The 17,459-nt window shown below is 45.8% G+C and overlaps 1 protein-coding gene across 1 annotated transcript in view; it reads right to left on the reverse strand.

The window, feature by feature from the left end:
* Positions 1-4,346: 4,346 nt before the first annotated feature.
* Positions 4,347-17,459, reverse strand: part of LOC104636515 (alpha-2-macroglobulin-like protein 1) — a 34,585-nt gene continuing 21,472 nt past the window's right edge. Inside the window, exons 28-37 of the mRNA XM_010303697.2 lie at positions 17,262-17,336; positions 13,175-13,328; positions 10,123-10,304; positions 9,496-9,711; positions 8,125-8,246; positions 7,282-7,372; positions 6,545-6,613; positions 6,194-6,296; positions 4,911-4,952; positions 4,347-4,481 (exon numbers count right to left, since the gene is read on the reverse strand). Of these exons, the coding sequence (XP_010301999.2) occupies positions 4,456-4,481; positions 4,911-4,952; positions 6,194-6,296; positions 6,545-6,613; positions 7,282-7,372; positions 8,125-8,246; positions 9,496-9,711; positions 10,123-10,304; positions 13,175-13,328; positions 17,262-17,336 (1,080 nt within the window). The 3' untranslated portion in view covers positions 4,347-4,455. The remainder of the gene's footprint in view (positions 4,482-4,910; positions 4,953-6,193; positions 6,297-6,544; positions 6,614-7,281; positions 7,373-8,124; positions 8,247-9,495; positions 9,712-10,122; positions 10,305-13,174; positions 13,329-17,261; positions 17,337-17,459) is intronic.

A 17,459-nucleotide genomic window follows, 5' to 3' on the forward strand; every position in this document is an offset into this window, starting at 1 on the left:
TCTGCATACTGTGCCGTACAGATTCATATAGTGCAAGCATAAATGGGCATCTAGCCGACGTATCTGCAATTGCCTTCTTTCCCATTCCCACACTCATTTACTCACTTCAGTCTGGAAGTGAGACCATCACCTTCAGGCACCTTGGAAGGAAAACCCTTTCTCCTGTGGTGGGGAAGACTGGAGTTTTCATACACACTGTTGGCGAACATGGCAGCTTATAATGTGTTCAGCCCTAGTCACCAAGAGCTAATCCTTAGATCTATACCATGGAGGTACAAGGGGAGCCAGAAACCTGATTCAGATTGACCTCCAAGCCTGGGATGTCTTCCTGCTCAGAGAAGAAGTTGGCATTATCCCCAGTTTACTGGGACATACAAGTGGGATAAGTCTACATTGCGGTTACAGCCATGTAGTTCTTACAGGCTGCCCAGATCTCTGCTTTTGGTGTCCACACCTTCCCACACATAGACACCAGCCCATCCACAGCCTCACTGCGTCACAGGATCTCAACACCCTCCTGCGAGCCCTGGCCAGTCTGGCTGATCACCGTCTCCAGAAGAAGGAAGCTGGCGTGGATCATAGCAAGCAACCCCAGGGTCTAATCGCCATTCTGTCCTGTCTCTGAGCAAAAGCTCAGCTAACTGTGCTAGTTTCTAAGTCCTCTCTGACCTCTCCAGCCCAGCATTTCAGACAAGTCTTTGTATACCACCACCTCTCCCATATCCCTGCCCTACACGTTATTTCCAGCATGACTGATCCAAGTGTGAATCTGCACTTCCTACCATTACAAGGCTTCCCCAAGTTTGCAAGCTGAGAAAGTAGAGAGGCTACAACCACATGTCTCCTCATCTTTGTTTCCCATCCCTGGAAAAAACAGGTCAATGCATGCCAAACCACATTTCTCCCTGGAGGGAGTGGGAAGTTGGAACACATAAAGGGAAGATCAGAATGCTTTGTCTGCCTGTGAGGAGCCAGCACCAGGGGTCAGTTACCTGCTGTACCCTGAAGGTGCCCTTCTCACCACCACCTTTAAGATGTGAACTGCATATGAAAGGAAAAGCAGGTCAGCAAGCAAAAGCTGATAGATATCAGTCAACTTCCAAATGTTACTGGGCCTGACCATCAAGACACTATCATCAACTACATTGCTTATCAAAATAGAGAGTGGGGAATTAAGCCCACTGTTGAGCAAACTGTACAACACAAGAAGTCACAAGTTTTAGACTTTTCTCGGTAAAGAAGCCTCTCTGAATGTCAAAGGTAAGCCACATCCCAGGACCTCTACCCTTAAATCAAAACAAACCACATTAACAAAAGAAATCCAAGCATGCTTTAAAAATTCCTTATACTTATTCCTTTATTGAACTGTGGATTAATACAAACACCTTAATGCAGCTATTCGAGCTTGGTAGAAAACTAACCTATAGGATAAGATTAAAAATTAGGAAGGCATCATATGTGAATCTACAGGTATGCTTACAGAGACAGTACATCTCATGAGATGGATCCATGGAGTCTCACATGGTTCACATGGTTCTCAGTAGTAGCTATTTTCAAGATCTGTTATTGTCCTGCAGCTGCAAGAAAAAAATCTAGGTCATTGTTTACCTCAAAAAGGAGGAAAAAACCTTGGAATAAACCTTAGACTCTGTATGTTGTCAACAGTGCCCAAGTAACAAGCCTTAAAATTCCAAACTACAGCTCTGCAGTTTTGTATTTCTTTCCTGTTTTGGGGGCAAAAAGTCAGAGAAATAAGGAAGGCAGATTCACAAACCATTTCTCTGTCTCCAAAGCGGGACACATTAGTTAAGCATACACTAATATGCATGAGTCAGGAAAGAAGGCATGTGTCCAAGCTTCCAGGAGAGTTTGCAACTGAGTGACAACAGACAACTCATTTGTCCTGTGTCCAAGTTCAACCAGATTAGAGGACCTTCCTCCTGAAGCTCCTTGACTCCAGCCCAAAGAAACTTGCCAGGAAGGCAACTGGGAGATTGTAGGGCCCACTTTGCTCCCTTGTCCTTTCCTGTCCATTGGCAGAGCACCATCGAACTGTCCCTATTGATTCCCACGATGTCTTGGGAAGGGGCAATGCTAGGGGAACACTGCTTGGAGAAGAGAGAGAGAAAATCTTGGTGCAGGTGGTAGAGGGAAGGAGAAAATGAGGAATGTGAGAATGAGTGGGAAGGGATTGGGGGAAGTGGAGGTGCAGGGGGGTGGTGGTGAAGGCACAGACACTGAGACAAAGCAGAAGTCTTAGGGCAGTTTGGCAACCAGGCTGTGAGAGGAGGAGACTCACCACATTGGCAAAGGGCGGGGGAATCAGGGTCTTGCCTTGTCTCTGGGTTCCCCAACACCTAGACCTCCATCCCCAATGTCACCCAAGAGGGCCCTGTCCTCCTTCCCCATCCTACGTCCCTCACAGCCCACCTGACTCAAGTCCCTGAGCTCCCCTTCTCCTCCTCTCTCCTTACATTCCCCTTCTGCTGCAGGATCCCCACTTCCAATAGGGGGGGAGAGAGGGAGAGGAGTGGTTGAAGGAGTTTTGTTTCTGGGTCAAAGCTGGTTAGTTTTAACCAGGTAAGGGGAATTTCCACTGTTGGGTTTGTTGGGGTTTTCTTTTGCTTGGTTTGCATGGTGCTATTCAGAGCCCTAAAAGTATTATCAAGGTATGTCCTATTCTTTCTCAGCCTGCTGTGCTGCCATCACCATCTTTCACAGCCAGGGTACATCATGAGTTTTCATCCTTTTTGGATTCCAAGACTGTTTTCCCAGTAAATCAGGAGTTGATGAGTAAAGAGTGAATTCACTCACACTACGATTTTGAGGGACCAGCAGTAAAGGTGGTGGGCAAGCCCCCTATGAGGCAGAAGAGGCGCATTTGCAGGGACAGTCAGCTGCAATCAGGAGCGCAATATCTTTTTTTCTTATGGAGACAGCAGAGTTCAGGTCCATGGCTGGAGCAACATAATAGGTGGGGTATGGATTGGAAGGTCTCTGCCTGCCTTTGCCACTCCTCCTAGCTAGACTGTCAGCTCCAAAGGCTCTTCTGCAACTTCTGGTCTCTTTCAGACATGTAGGCCCTTTTTTCATCTTCCAGGCTCATATCTCCTGGGCATCATTTGTTGCTTAGTCTGTGTCTTGAGGGAAGAGTGTCCTTTTCTAGCCCCAGCTCCAGGAGCACAGCACAGGACCTATGACGCTGTTCAGGTACTACCCCAGTCCTGACACTACAAGATGGTGACATGCAGCAGTCACTTACACAAGTGTTAGTCTACCCTATATCCATAGTATATGCACATGATCTTCATCTGCTAGCTTTCTGAGGTTGTGTTAGCTAGCTGCTCGATCCCCTTCTGCAAGACAGGTATGTAGAGGAAGCTCTAAGGACGTCAATACCCATTTGCCATGTTATGAGGAAGGTGAAAGAAACTGCCACAACCTCAGGAAGATCATGGACAATTCACTACATGGTAACATCTGTTAATGTCTTCTGTTTGCATTAAACTTCTACAGCAGCTTTAGTTTTGCATGTCCTGCATGCACACAGAGTCCATCACTGCCTCATATTGCTATTTCTTTTTATGAAAGGTAACTGAATCACCAAAAGGAGATTACAAATGTTTGCTTCCCAGAAAGGTAGCACAGGCCATAAAAAATCAGCCCCACAAAAACATCCAGATCCAACCCTTATTTTATATGACTTTGCAGACTTGCTTTTAAAGTAGTAGGCATTGAAAGAAAATCCTGCAGCCCTTGATCTAATAGAACAGGGATCTGAAATGGAGATCTGTGGGATCATGCCCTTGAGTTTCTAAAATACTCCCACTTGACATAAAAAATGGAAATAAATAAAAGGCCACATAACTGTAGTGAATTTGGAGGGGATGCTATTTTGATCTCATAGCCTCTGTAAGGCACAGTTACACAGTTCTTTTCTGTCTGGAAGAACTGGTAAAGTAGTTCTCCCTTAGCCTCCCCTTGCCAGTTCCTACTCCAGTTGTGACAGAAAGATGATTCACAGGGCCATGTAGTGAACCAGATCAGGGTTAAAAATGCCTTTTTTTACTTGGAATTTGGTTGCAGACAAAATTTTATTTTAATTGAGAAGGTTGCCCAGAGATGGAACTCAAGGAGGAGATGAAGACTTAAGCCACTATGGTGACCAAAAGCAAAGTGTGTAATCATGACCTAAATAATGTTTCTCTTTTTCAGCCATTAAAATCTGTGCAGACTTCACCAACTGTCAAGTCACTGCCTTTCCAGGTTCCACATACTTTATTTCATTTGATCCCAAATGACTGTGTATCAAGCCAGGTTTCACACAGAAACTTAGGGCGTAGGTCAAAGGAAATAGGGTGCATCCAACACAGCAGTGAAGAGGAGAGCCAGAGCAATGAAGTTTTCTTTATGGAAGCAGAAAACTCAGATTATTGGTTGCAGACCCAAGGCATTCTAGTAGGAACCCTTCTTCGAGATATCTGTGGAAAGAAAAACCAAGAAAAGGCAAAGTGCGTGATGAATTTTTAGGAAACTATCTGAGGACTAAGAGATCTTAGGGGATGAGTTGCAACATCTTTTTGTCATTGACATAGGCATTTCCAGTTGCATTCAGATTTGGAATGCTGTGAGGACTGCACATGTGAAGAATGTATGGACATGGAATAAAAATAGATCCTTTTAACTTTCCATGGTATGCTCAAGCCTTGGTCTGCATTGAGATTATACCTGGACTCAAAAGTGTGCCCACAACTAGTAAGGTAGATCCCAATTTAACCTGCAAGTCCAAGAAGGCTCTACAGCACATGATGGAATTAAATACAGAGCAGAGGTGGGCTGCTTTGCTTGCTTACCACGAGTCCTCTGCTCCATTTCAGCTGTTCCCACCTTGGAAGCCTGTTAACACTAACCTGAACTACAAGGGAAAACATATTCTCCTGCTGTGCGGTCATCTGTAGAAGCAAAAGAGAAAGGGTGGTGAGCTGCAGAACTGCATGGTAGGGTAATGCCAAGCTTCTTTCTCTTTAACAAAACCATCCCACTACCTTAATTTTTCACTCATCAGACTGTGAATGCAGGAACAGAAAAATGTCTATGGTGGGTCTGTCTCCCCAACATGTCTCACATATAGCTGTAAAAGACCCTCTCATGCATTGTGATACATTCAAATGCAAGGACATTTTTGTAAATAGAGAACCTTTCAGTAGTATGTCCTGATAGCCCTGCTTTTTTACTAGTAATTAGTATTTTCATGTCAGATAATAATTTTTAAATTGTATGTACTAAGCACAAAAATTCTTGTACAGGATGGAATAGCAAAGAGAGAGCATATTAGGTGACAATATTTAGCTCTGTAAAGGCTGGATTAAGAAGTCTCCTCCTCTTCATGGCATGGTGTGGAAGAAGGAACAAGAATGGAATTCAGTATACAACATGTAGGCCTGTGGTGCGGCTTTCTAAATCTCCAATGGTAGTTTTTCCATTTTGTTGTCAAATTCTTTTTAAAAAATAATTCTTAATGTTCCATCTGCTGTTTTGGCTCATACAGAGCACGGGATAATCAGAGAGACTCAAAATGACTCCAAGATCTCTCTTCTGTGTGCTGATACTTCATTTAGAGCTTTAAAGCTATTATCCTCTGAGATGTAGAATCATAGAATGGTTTGGGTTGGAAGGGACCTTAAACATCATCTAGTTCCACCCCTCTGCCATGGGGAGAGACACCCTCCACTAGACCAGGTTGTTCAAAGCCCCATGGATGGTAGGATTATTACACTGTGCATGAAAAACATAGAAGTAAATTCTGCCTTCTGGTGGATCAGGGTGGCAGTATATAACATTGATTTTAAATAAATCCCTAAGTATTTTCAAGAGAGCTAGGGAGCTGGAGAAGACATGGTAAATTGACAGAGAAACTTTCTTTCCACAGAGATGTAGCTTCAAGCTAGAGGAAGTAAAAAAGCACAGTCATTTTGAACACATACACACTACAACATAATCATAGTGCCAGGCAGTTTCATCACAAGAACAGAAAAGCAAGTGATTCTGCTACTTGAATGTAGAAGTTTTGTACAGAGGAAACCCAAGCTTGGAGTTGCAGGAGAAAGTGCACTGGAATAAGGGAGATAAGGGAATAAGGGGCATAGACAGAACTGTGTCTGAATGGGGGATATAATAGTTACTCTTTGCCTACCTGGTTTATAGTAGTCATAGACATGCACTGTTGCTGCTTTCAGGTTCTGCACTTCAACATCTTGTTCCACTGAAATGTTAAACTTCAGAGAAGTCTCACCCAGCTGGAGAGAAGAGTAGAAGTAAGCAGAAATGCACTGGCCATCTCAAAGTCATCTACATAACAACTTTATTCCTCTGCATCAGAGATTTCTTTATCCTTCCAGGTTCTTCCATCCTCTTCCTCGTTCGCCAAAATTTTAGCCTGCTTGACCAGCCTAGAGATTTGTATTTCTGATCTCTGAGAGTCCCAAAACAAAGTACTGCAGTTGCTACTACTTGAATAGGCAGCTTCCTGTGGTCTTCCTCTTACCTCTTCCAAGTAGATTGTGACTTTGTCTGGTTTTATCTCTGTCTTCTTCACCAGAGGTATGTTCTCCAGCTGTATAGGAAGACAAGAGATGAGCTTGGTTAGCGTCAGCTCATTTGACTTCCCTGTTGTTGGTATTTGTCAGTGAACCACTGCTGACTAAAGCACTTTGCCTAGTCAGAGGAAGGCCTGTGTTCCCAAACTGTAATGGCACTGAGACTGCTGGGAGCACACAAAGCCTTAGAAAAGATTTTTTCAGATTTGGAACAAGTGTCCTTGAGCTGTGTTCCTACTTTCAGCACTTGTACCAAAAGGAAAGATGGTTAGTAAGAGGTTATGGTGGATCTTCCTGGCTATCTCCTGGAACACTGGACCATGTCATTGAACAAATCTAAGGGATTCAACACTGCTTTATGGACTATCCCTACAAATGACACTGGCAACAGCGAAGGGTTTAAGTGCACCCCAGATGGTTCTAACTAGGTGCTTTTCAGCTCCTCTCTAACCTCTTACTGCATATGTGATCCTCACATGAAAAACTGCACAACCAGTTGTGCAAGTGGAAAGTTGCCTGGTGAAATAGCCCACTATATCTGCACTTGCTTAGTTTAGTGAATTTGTAGCAAGCTAAGTAGCTACTGTTCTCCAGCAGTTCTTAGATGTTTGGATATTTCTGGCTGAGCTACATCTGGAAAATATATTTTCATATCTTCAGGGAAGGCCAGAGGAAAAAGTCTTACTGCTTGCATAGAGTTCTTCACAGGAATGAACCCTGACAGCATCTCCACCTCCACCAGGGCCATGTTACTGGTTTTACGGTCCCCTATGTAACTGAAAAAAGGCATGAGAGAAGCACATTAGATGTGGAAGGCATCACAGCATTTCTAATAAACACTTCCAAATTCTGGCTTGCTCTACAGTGATGTGAAAGCTCAGCACCATGTCTGATTGATGGGAGAAAGGGACAAAAAAATCTCCCCCATCTATTCACTCAATATGGAGACAGATTGTGCAGCAAATGTTTTATGGTTAATCTTTATGCTGCCCTCTCCAACAGGTGGAAGTGATCTTTGATGCTACAGGTTGAGAGCAGCAGTGTTGGCATCATTCTCTTTCAGGACAGTAGGGCATGGAGAATATGGACCAAGACACTCATCCTAGACAGATGCTGGCAAGTGAAATATTAATAGGGAGTGGAGTTTCTGCTGTCTGGTTCCAGGAGAGCTTCACACTGCAGGAGAATGCACCTCAGGGCTGGTTCAGCCCAGGCTACCAAGTGTCCCCTGGGGGGAGGTCTGGCCCTTGGGAACACTGCCATCTCAGCTGCTAGTGGTCTGGGGGCTGCTGACTGCCCCATGCTGACTGAGATAGTTGCTGTGGTTCTGCAAGCCACTGCCAATGTGTTCTCATGGCTCTCCAGACCTTAATTCTAAGTTCATGATCTCTTTGGGATCTATGGAGAAGAAATGAGTCTTCCTGTATGTCTTTGTCTACACAGACAGGAGGTTTTTATAGGGTTCTGGTCATACTACTGGGGCTCTCACTTGTTTCCACTGAAGAAAGAGCCTCAAGGGATCTCATACCTGACAGACACATGAATATCAAGCTGTTTCCTGAGACCATCACATTCTTTTGGTACTGTTTCCACATCCAGGACAAAGATCTCTTCTGTTTTTGATGGTGGGGTGTTATAGTACAAAGTGGTCTGGTGAGGGAGAAAACATCTCTGTGAAGTGTCCCAGAGCTTCCCTTTATGAGCTAAAAGACTACCTGGCCTCCAGTTTTTAACGAATTGGTAGCCAGTGGCTAACACAGTTGGCCCCAGCTATGTTTTCTGTTCAGACACGTGCTGTTTAGCACGTAGTGTCAGATACATCTGCCAAATGTAACCCTCAGCATGGAGGGTCAGCTATCTGTGATCCAAGGCCTCATTCAGTACAACATTGTCTCAATCTTACTGAAAAAATATATTGTTAAGGTGTGAGAAAGGACATTAGCTAAAGCCCTGCCCATAAGGAGAAAGAAGTGTAACTGTTAACTCTTGACATGGTAATGGCTGGTAGCTTTAGGTATCAAGAGGAAAAATACTGACAAAACAACTATAAAACCATTAAGAAAGAAAGAAAGAGCAAAGAATCAGAAGAGGACAACTCAGCAAAAGGGCTGATCACACTCTTCCAAAGAGCAATATCTTCCTCCACCTGCTTGGTGACTGGCCAGCAGGTACCCATGAGATTTCTTATAGTTATTGACTATATTCTAGTGTAGGCAAGTAGTTTGAGTCCTAGTTTCCTCCTGCATGCATTAACAATAAATAATTGTTGTGTCCTCTTGTCTGTACACTGCTTGCAGGTTCTCTGTGAGTGTCATAAGAGATGGCCGAACAGAAGTGACCTAGTGAGGGAGGTTTTCATAGGGAATGACTTGAGTTCTTTGCTCCATGAATGGCTCATAAGCAGACCACTAGCAAAGCTGCCAGAAAAAGATGTGTTCTCCTGATCGACCAATTGTGTTGGTGTACTGGGATAAGAAGACCTTGGTCCTACATCACTCCTCATCTCTGCATGTGATAACAACCCAAAGAATATTATGGCAGAAGATATACAGTGCTTGGCTCCTGAAGCAGTGACATCAGCAACATATGTTCGATATGGAAGCAAGTACTATTCCATATCTCGTCACTCCTGACTTCAGATCTACAGATCTCTTGACAATGACATGGCTCTGTAGCATGGGACAGCAAAGCTGAGACATTTCTGAGAAGAAGACACTATACATGGTTGCAATAAAACTATGTCAACAGAGTACACCTGAGCTCCTTCAAGCTTGACATGAATCTGTCTAGAAAGCCAAATTCTGCTCAGAATTTGAGGCTATAGTGCCTGCTTAGAGCCAAACCTCACTTGCATAGTCAGTGGTAAAACCTGACATCTCTGTTCTTTATATATACTCACCTGTACATAAACGCAGCCACTGCCAGTCACCTGCACTGTGTAATTCCCTGGAACTGCAGGGAGAGATGCCTGATGCAGGACCAACTTGTTGTTCCTGTGCACATGGAACTCCAACGGGGAAGCTTCTTTGGCTTTCACTGTCACCTTTACATCTCTGATCTCCTGAGGAATCAGGGCTGCATACTGAGCAAGGGCCTGCAGGCTAACAACTGTGTCCTGAAGAGAGAGTCACTTTGCTGTGGAGCTGTGCAGTACAAGATCCAGCACACTAGGTCAGGCACTGCAGAGAGAACCACACTCCTCGTGGCCTTGATTCACACCCTGACACAAGTGGGGACTGTGCCACTATGTGCACAGGTAGGGTCTATGCCACAGGCAGCAGGATGACTTCTGTTACCTGGAAAGGATGGCTTCTGAGCCCTGGAGTTAGCGGTCCCAGGCCCTGAGTAATCCCAATTACACAATTACAGAAAAAGAGTTTCCCCATGGCGTTCTCCTTCCCATGCAGGCCTCATGTACGCCTGTCTGCAAAGGATGGATCTAGAGTGACATGCACGTGAGAGATGTGCGCATGAGTCCAGCCACAGTATCTCTCTCCTTCCCCCATGACTTTCCCTGGCTTGTTACCTGTGTGGAAGCAAATCCGCCAAAGGCGTTTCTTTGTCTGCTTAGCCAGTGCACCAGCTTGCTCACTGAGGCTTCATTGGGTGCCAAGTCTGGTTTGGAGACATGAGCCAGGAGGATGTAGGCTACTGTCTCAATCATAGAAGATGATTCTTCACCACTGGAATGTGAGGTCAGGAGCTCTGCTGATGGGGGGAGAAACACGTGGAACAGAAGAAGAGTAAATCCCAATGAACATCAGGTTCTCCTGCCCTGGTACCCTTTGAGTACTGGCAGTTTCCTGTACACCATTAGAAATGTATGCACCTTTCTGGGGCACCTCAGAGTGCAGAAGCCAGTCCCTCCTGTTCTTTTTGCACTCTCAAGGGTCAGCCATCTATGATAGGCTCCATTTCTTCCTTCAAAATCACAGAGAGATCCCGGCCCCAAGTGACCTCTAGGAAAAAGTTCCCCTAGAAACTGATTGACTCTGAACAGAGGCTCTTTGCTTAAAGTACAGTCCTAGTCTTATTCAACTCTGTGTATATTCAAAGCTATGTCCCCAAGTTACAGCATTTTTTCTGTTTCTGCATTTACCTAGGATAGTCTAACAAGGCTCCCTGTGCTGAAAAGCTCTAAGACTCATTTCCAGTCAGTTGTATCTAATGCACAAGAATTGGTCACTCTGTGAGGGAGAGTTGGTGGCAGGCTACTGGAGGAGCAAGAGTACCCAACTTATTTTGTTGACATCCTCACTACACAGTGCATAGGCTAGAAGAATTGAAGCTAAAGCTGGGCTCCCACCCATGGGCCAAGTTCACAGGCACTGAATGCATGTGAATCTGGTTGAATGTCTTGCTATAGTGACAGTAGGGGGCTAACCAAAATTCAGCTAAGAATTTAGCTTAATTTGCCAGTGTAGACTGGCAATGGTATAAATGTGAAAAACTGAAATGCTTTTAAATTCGAAGTGAGTTTTCAGAATAAACCTTCACGTTTGAAATAAGAATAAGAAAATCACTTGTTTGCATAACACCAGCAAAAGACTTTAGAATTTAGCTCAGGGACTCTATGGACTGGTATTACTTCATTAGGGTTATCACAATGCAAGGTTTTGCATGAAGGATTTGATTTGCGACATAAGCAGATGTGCTGGTTTTGGCTGGGATAGAGTTAATTTTCTTCACAGTAACTAGTATGGGGCCATGTTTTGGATTTGGGCTGAAAACTGTGTTGATAACACAGAGATGTTTTTGTTACTGCTGAGCAGTGCTTACACAGAGCCAAGGCCTTTGCTGCTCCTCACACCACCCCACCAGCAAGTAGGCTGGGGGTGCACAAAGAGTTGGGAGAGGACACAGCCAGGACAGCCAACCCAAACTGATCAAAGGGATATTCCATACCATATGATGTCATGCTCAGCATATAAAGCTGGAGGAAGAAGAAGGAAAGGGGGGATGTTCAGAGTGATGGTGTTTGTCTTCCCAAGAACTGTTACACGTGATGGAGCCCTGCTTTCCTGGAGACGGCTGAACACCTGCCTGCCCATGGCAAGTGGTAAATGAATTCCTTGTCTTGCTTTGCTTGCACACATGGCTTTTGCTTTACCTATTAAACTATCTTGATCTCAACCCATGAGTTTTCTAACTTTCACTCTTCTGATTCTCTCCTCCATCCCACCAGGGATGAAGTGAGCAAGCGGCTGCATGAGGCTCAGCTGCCAGCTGGGTGTAAACCACAACAGCAGAACAATTTTTTCATGAAGTGGTAGAAGGTGTCTTGGAGATGCAGCTACAGGTGACCTACAGATTAACCTTGATTCTTTAAAAAGCACCAAACTCCTGTTTGAGATCCAACTGTAATCCTGTTAGGGAGGCTAACAGAATCTCAACCACCTGGCCACAGAAGGTGTCTCTAGCCAGCAGAAGATAATCCTCTCTGGAAGCAATTCTCCAGCAGGCAAACTGGCTGGAATCACATCCTCAGAGTCAGTAGGCAAAACACAGACACATTTAAACATGTAGGACAACAACTTTCCCTCACATACAACTCCATTGCTCCTGCCAAGTCATTGCTAACTCTTGTCAGTGGAAGCAAGAGCCAGAGAAAACTATCACTTGACCCATAGACAGTTTGTAGTGCTCCATGCCCTAGAGCCTTAAGGTGACATTTTCCAAAGTGCTTGGTAAGTTAGGAGCATCAGACTGACTGGACATCAATGAGGATGTGCTCCAATCTCTTGATCCATTTGTACTATCTCAGAGGCAGCTCTGAAAAAGTATTACATTCAGCGTGTGCAATTCTGCTCCTTCCAACTCACCCACTAGCCACCCTGTGAAGCCAGCTGGGCAGCTTGAGTGGCTATGCAGTGAACTACACTCTGCACTGGTAGCTGGTCTGGCTGAAAAATCCTCTCTCCCCTTTTTCTTCTGTGTTATTTTTCAGTTCCCAATGTGGTTCATCATGCTGCCAGATGAACAGATGTGGAGAGGAACTTACTTAACCCAAATCAGGCAATATCGTTACCAACTGTTTAACCATAGGGTTACGTGCTTTGAAATCTCCTCCTGGCATCCTCATTCAGGATGTAAGTCCAGTTTTTTCCAAATTAAAGAGACAAAAGGGAGAACCAAGCTCAGCAGCACAGCAATAAAGATGCATCCACCCAAGGGCCCTGAACTGAGTAGAGCAGCAATGGGGAAGCAGTCAAAAGGTTTGAATTCTGCAAGTAAATGCCCTGACCAGTGGCTGAATAGACATAGTGAAGCAAGTTTCCTCTGCAAGATTTCTTGTACTTTGTATGAGTTGCTGAAGAACGATGGGACCACCACAGCTCAAGTACTTTGACTACACAAATTAAGCATGGATCACCTCTGCTGCTTTTGATTAGAAATTGTTTTCTGGGTCTAATAAAGCTAGAGACTTTCACAGCTTCATTAAATTACCATTTTCTGACAGAAAAGCCAATCAGAGAATAGTTAAGATTCCCAAACCACTGCAATTAAACCCTACAGATATCAGGCCTTAATCACAGTCGTTATCTCTAGAACCCAAAATCTAAACAGCAACAACTTACCAGTTTCCTTCTCTAGCACATTCAGGAGCTGCTGTCTCATCTCCATGTCCTTACTCAATGTGAAGACATAAGCCATCAAGGCCTTGACATAAAGACTTGTCTTATCAAGTGTTACATTCTTGAGGCAATGTAAAGCATTATCCACCATGGTGTCCTGAGAAAGGAATCCAAACCCAATGAATTTCCTCTGACTGCTTCTTGTTGTGAAAATCTATTCCCAACCCTTAAGCACGCCAGCTACACACTTAATGTATTTCAGTGCTAACATATCTCTCAGGCTGTGGAACATGAAGTAGAGTAGACAAAGGTCCACTCACTGTGCATTGAAAACAAAGATGTGACAGGACATATCACTGGAATGAGGGATTATTAATACACTGGAGAATCCAGCTGTAGGAAGTGTCTGTTAACATGCTGGCTCAGAACTGTCAGACCTGCATGCTGTGAGTCTCAGCTCCCAAGGGACTACAATGCTGGTTTCGGAGCTTCTTATAGAATCATAGCATGGTTTGGGTTGGAAGGGACCTCAAAGATCATCTAGTTCCAACCCCCCATGCTGTGGGCAGGGACACCCTCCACTAGACCAGATTGCCCAAAGCCCCATCCAACCTGGCCTTAAACACTTCCAGGGATGGGACCTCCACAACTTCTCTGGGAAACCTGTTCCAGTGCCTCACCATCCTCGCAGTGAAGAATTTCCTCCTAATAGCTAATCTAAATCTACCCTTCTTCAGCTTAAACCCATTACCCCTTGTCCTATCACTACATGCCCTTGTAAACAGTCCCTCTCCATCCTTCCTGTAGGCCCCTTTTAGGTACTGGAAGGCTGCTCTAAGGTCTCCCTGGAGCCTTCTCTTCTCCAGGCTGAACAATCCCAACTCTCTCAGCTTGTCCTCACAGGAGAGGTGCTCCAGCCCTCTGATCAGCTTCGTGGCCCTCCCCTGGACTCACTCCAACAGGTCCATGTCCTTCTTATGTTGTAGGCACCAGAGTGGATGCAGTACTCCAGGTGGGGTCTAACTAGAGCAGAGTAGAGGGGCAGAATCACCTCCCTCAACCTGGTCCCTCAGCTCCCTCAGCTGGTCATGCTGGTTTTGATACAGCCCAGGATATGGTTGGCTTTCTGGGCTGCAAGCGCACACTTCCGGCTCATGTCAAGCTTCTTGTCCACCGACACCCCCAAGTCCTTCTCCTCAGGGCTGCTCTCAATCCATTCTCTGCTCAGCCTGTAGCTGTGCTTGGGAGTGCCCTGACCCATGTGCAGGACCTTGCACTTGGCCTTGTTGAACTTCATGAGGTCTGCATGGGCCCACCTCTGAAGCCTGCAAAAGTCCCTCTGGATGGCATCCCTTACCTCCAGCGTGTCGAACACACCATACAGTTCATCAGTGAACTTGCTGAGCGTGCACTCGATCCCACTGTTCATGTTACTGACAAAGGTGTTAAGCAGCGCCAGTCCCAATACCAAACCCTGAAGAACACCACTCGTCACTGGGCTCCACTTGGACATCGAGCCATTGACTGCAACTCTTTGAGTGAGACCATCCAGCCAATTCCTTATCCACCGAGTGGTCCATCTGTCAAATCCATGTCTCTCCAATTTAAAGACAAGGATGTCATGCGGGACAGTGTCAAATGCCTTGCACAAGTCCACATAGATGATGTCACTTGCTCTTCCCTTATCCACCAACGCTGTAACCCTGTTGCAGAAGGCCACCAAATTTGTCAGGCATGATTTGCCCTTAGTGAAGCCGTGTTGGCTGTCACCAATCACCTCCTTATTTTCCATGTGCCTGAGCATAGTTTCCAGGAGGATCTGCTCCATGATCTTGCCAGGCACAGAGGTGAGACCAACCAGCCTGTAGTCTTCCCGGGGTCTTTCTTTTTTCCCTTTTGAAGATGGGAGTTATGTTTCCCTTTTTCCAGTCAGTGGGAACTTCACTGGGCTGCCATGACTTCTCAAATATGATGGACAGTAGCTTAGCAACTTCATCCGCCAGTTCCCTCAGGACCCGCAGATGCATCTCATCAGGTCCCATGGACTTGTGCACCTTCAAGTTCCTTAGATGGTCTTGAACCTGATCTTCTCCTACAGTGGCAGTTCTTCATTCTCCCAGTCCCTGTCTTTGCCTTCTGCAACTTGGGTGGTGTGGATAGAGCACTTCCCAGTAAAGACTGAGGCAAAAAAGTCATTGAATACCTCAGCCTTCTCCATATACTGGGTAAGCAGGTCTCCCGTTTTATTCTGGAGGGGGGCCACATTTTCCCTCATCTTCCTTTTATCACCAACATACCTGTAGAAGCTTTTCCTGTTGCCCTTGACATCCCTGGCCAGATTTAATTCTATGTCAGGGCTTTAGTTTTCCTAACTTGTATTCCTCTCAGGCTATCTGCCCTGCCCTTGCTTCCACTGTCTGTAGGCTTCTTTTCTGTGTCTGAGTTTGCCCAGGAGGTCCTTGTTCATCCATGCAGGCCTCCTGGTGGTCCCTGAATACTAGCCAGCTTTCTTGGGCCCTTCTTCCTTCCAGGGCTTTGTCCCATGGTATTCTACCAAGCAGGTCCCTGAAGAGGCCAAAGTCTGCTCTTTTGAAGTCCAGGGTAGGGAGCTTGCTGTGCGTCCTCCTTGCCACCCTGAGGATCTTGAACTCCACCATGTAATGGTCACTGCAGCCAAGGCTGCCCTTGAGCTTGACATCCCCTACCAGCCCCTCCTTCTTGGTAAGAACAAGGTCCAGCGTTGGCACCTTGAAGGTGAGGGAAGTTATCATCAACGCATTCCAGGAACCTCCCAGATTGCTTATGCCCTGCTGTGTTGTCCCTCCAACAGATGTCAGGGTGGCTGAAGTCCCCCATAAGGACCAGGGCTTGTGAATGTGAGGCTGCTACTATCTGCCTATAGAGGGCCTAATCTGCTCCGTCTCCCTGGTCAGGTGGCCTGTAGCAGACCCCTGCTATGATGTCCCCTGCCCCAGCCCTCCCTTTAACCCTGACCCATAAGCTCTCAGTCAGCTCCTTGTCCATCCCCAGGTGGAGCTCCATGCACTCTAGCTGGTCATTGACATAAGAGGGCGGCACCCCCTCCTCATCTCCCCTGCCTGTCCTTCCTAAAGAGCTGGTACCCTTCCGTCCCAACACTCCGGTCACAGGAGCCATCCCACCATGTCGCACGTCTCCAACTCCTCTTGTTTGTTCCCCATGCTACATGCATTTGCATAGATGCATTTCAGTTGGGCCCCCGATGAAACTGACTTACTGGCTGGAATTCCTTTAAGGTATTTCACCAGTGTTTCTCTATTGGCTCCTTTTACCTCAGGAGCCCCTGGCTTATCTCCATAAGATTGCAAGTGTGCTGCAGTATATGCAGCACATCTCCGAGCAAGACTAGGGCCTTTGCTGGCACCCAGTCCCTCTGACTTTGGTGTGTCATCCCACAGCTTGTCGCAGGCAAGTCTGATATTATCCCACTCCCCCTTCAAGCCTATTTTAAAGCTCTGTCGATGAGCCCAGCAAGCTCCTCAGCAAAGACCCTCTTCCCCCTTTAAGAAAGGTGAATCTCATCTGATGCCAGCAAGCCTGGTGCCATGTAGGCCATCCCATTATCAAAAAACCTAAAATTGTGGCGGTGACACCAGCCACAGAGCTATGTACCAGTAAGGCTGGAATATCAGCCCATTGTCGCTCGAACAGTCTACACTTGGCTTGAAGATCACTGCTTTCATTTCAGGTCTGCAGGAGGGGGGAGTCCATACCTGACAGATGGCCTTTTTTTTCCTCCTTTAGCTCTATTGGTCAGTTTAATGAAAACTATTGCCTCTCCCCGCAAGCCCTAAGCCATTTTCAGAGACAGTTGTTTCCCCTGAGATCAGCTGGGAATGGCAGATGCTCTACTTTGCTGCAAATCAGGCCATTTATATTAAGAACTCCTCACCAAGTTAAAATTTTCCTATTGACCTTATTGTGTACAAAGGTGGGACATGACAGAAACTTTCACCAACTCAAGCTGGCTACTCTCTGAAACCACAATCCTGGGGAGGAATGAAGGGTGGAGCATGCTCCCAAGCCCTGCAAGAGTTCAGATGTGACTTACATTCTTCTCCAGATGGAGCTCAACCAGTGCAGCAGTGATATAGGCTGTTAACGAGATTGTATCGTCCACACCACCCTGCAAATCACACAGACAAACATCAGAAAGGGACAAAACCAATCACTGCTTGCCTGTCATTGTAGAGCCACTGAAACTGCTTATGGATGGCATATCTGAGAGAGTACAGTAGCATGCTTCTGG

This window comes from Balearica regulorum, chromosome 1, assembly GCF_011004875.1.
Source record: "Balearica regulorum gibbericeps isolate bBalReg1 chromosome 1, bBalReg1.pri, whole genome shotgun sequence".
NCBI lineage: Eukaryota > Metazoa > Chordata > Aves > Gruiformes > Gruidae > Balearica > Balearica regulorum.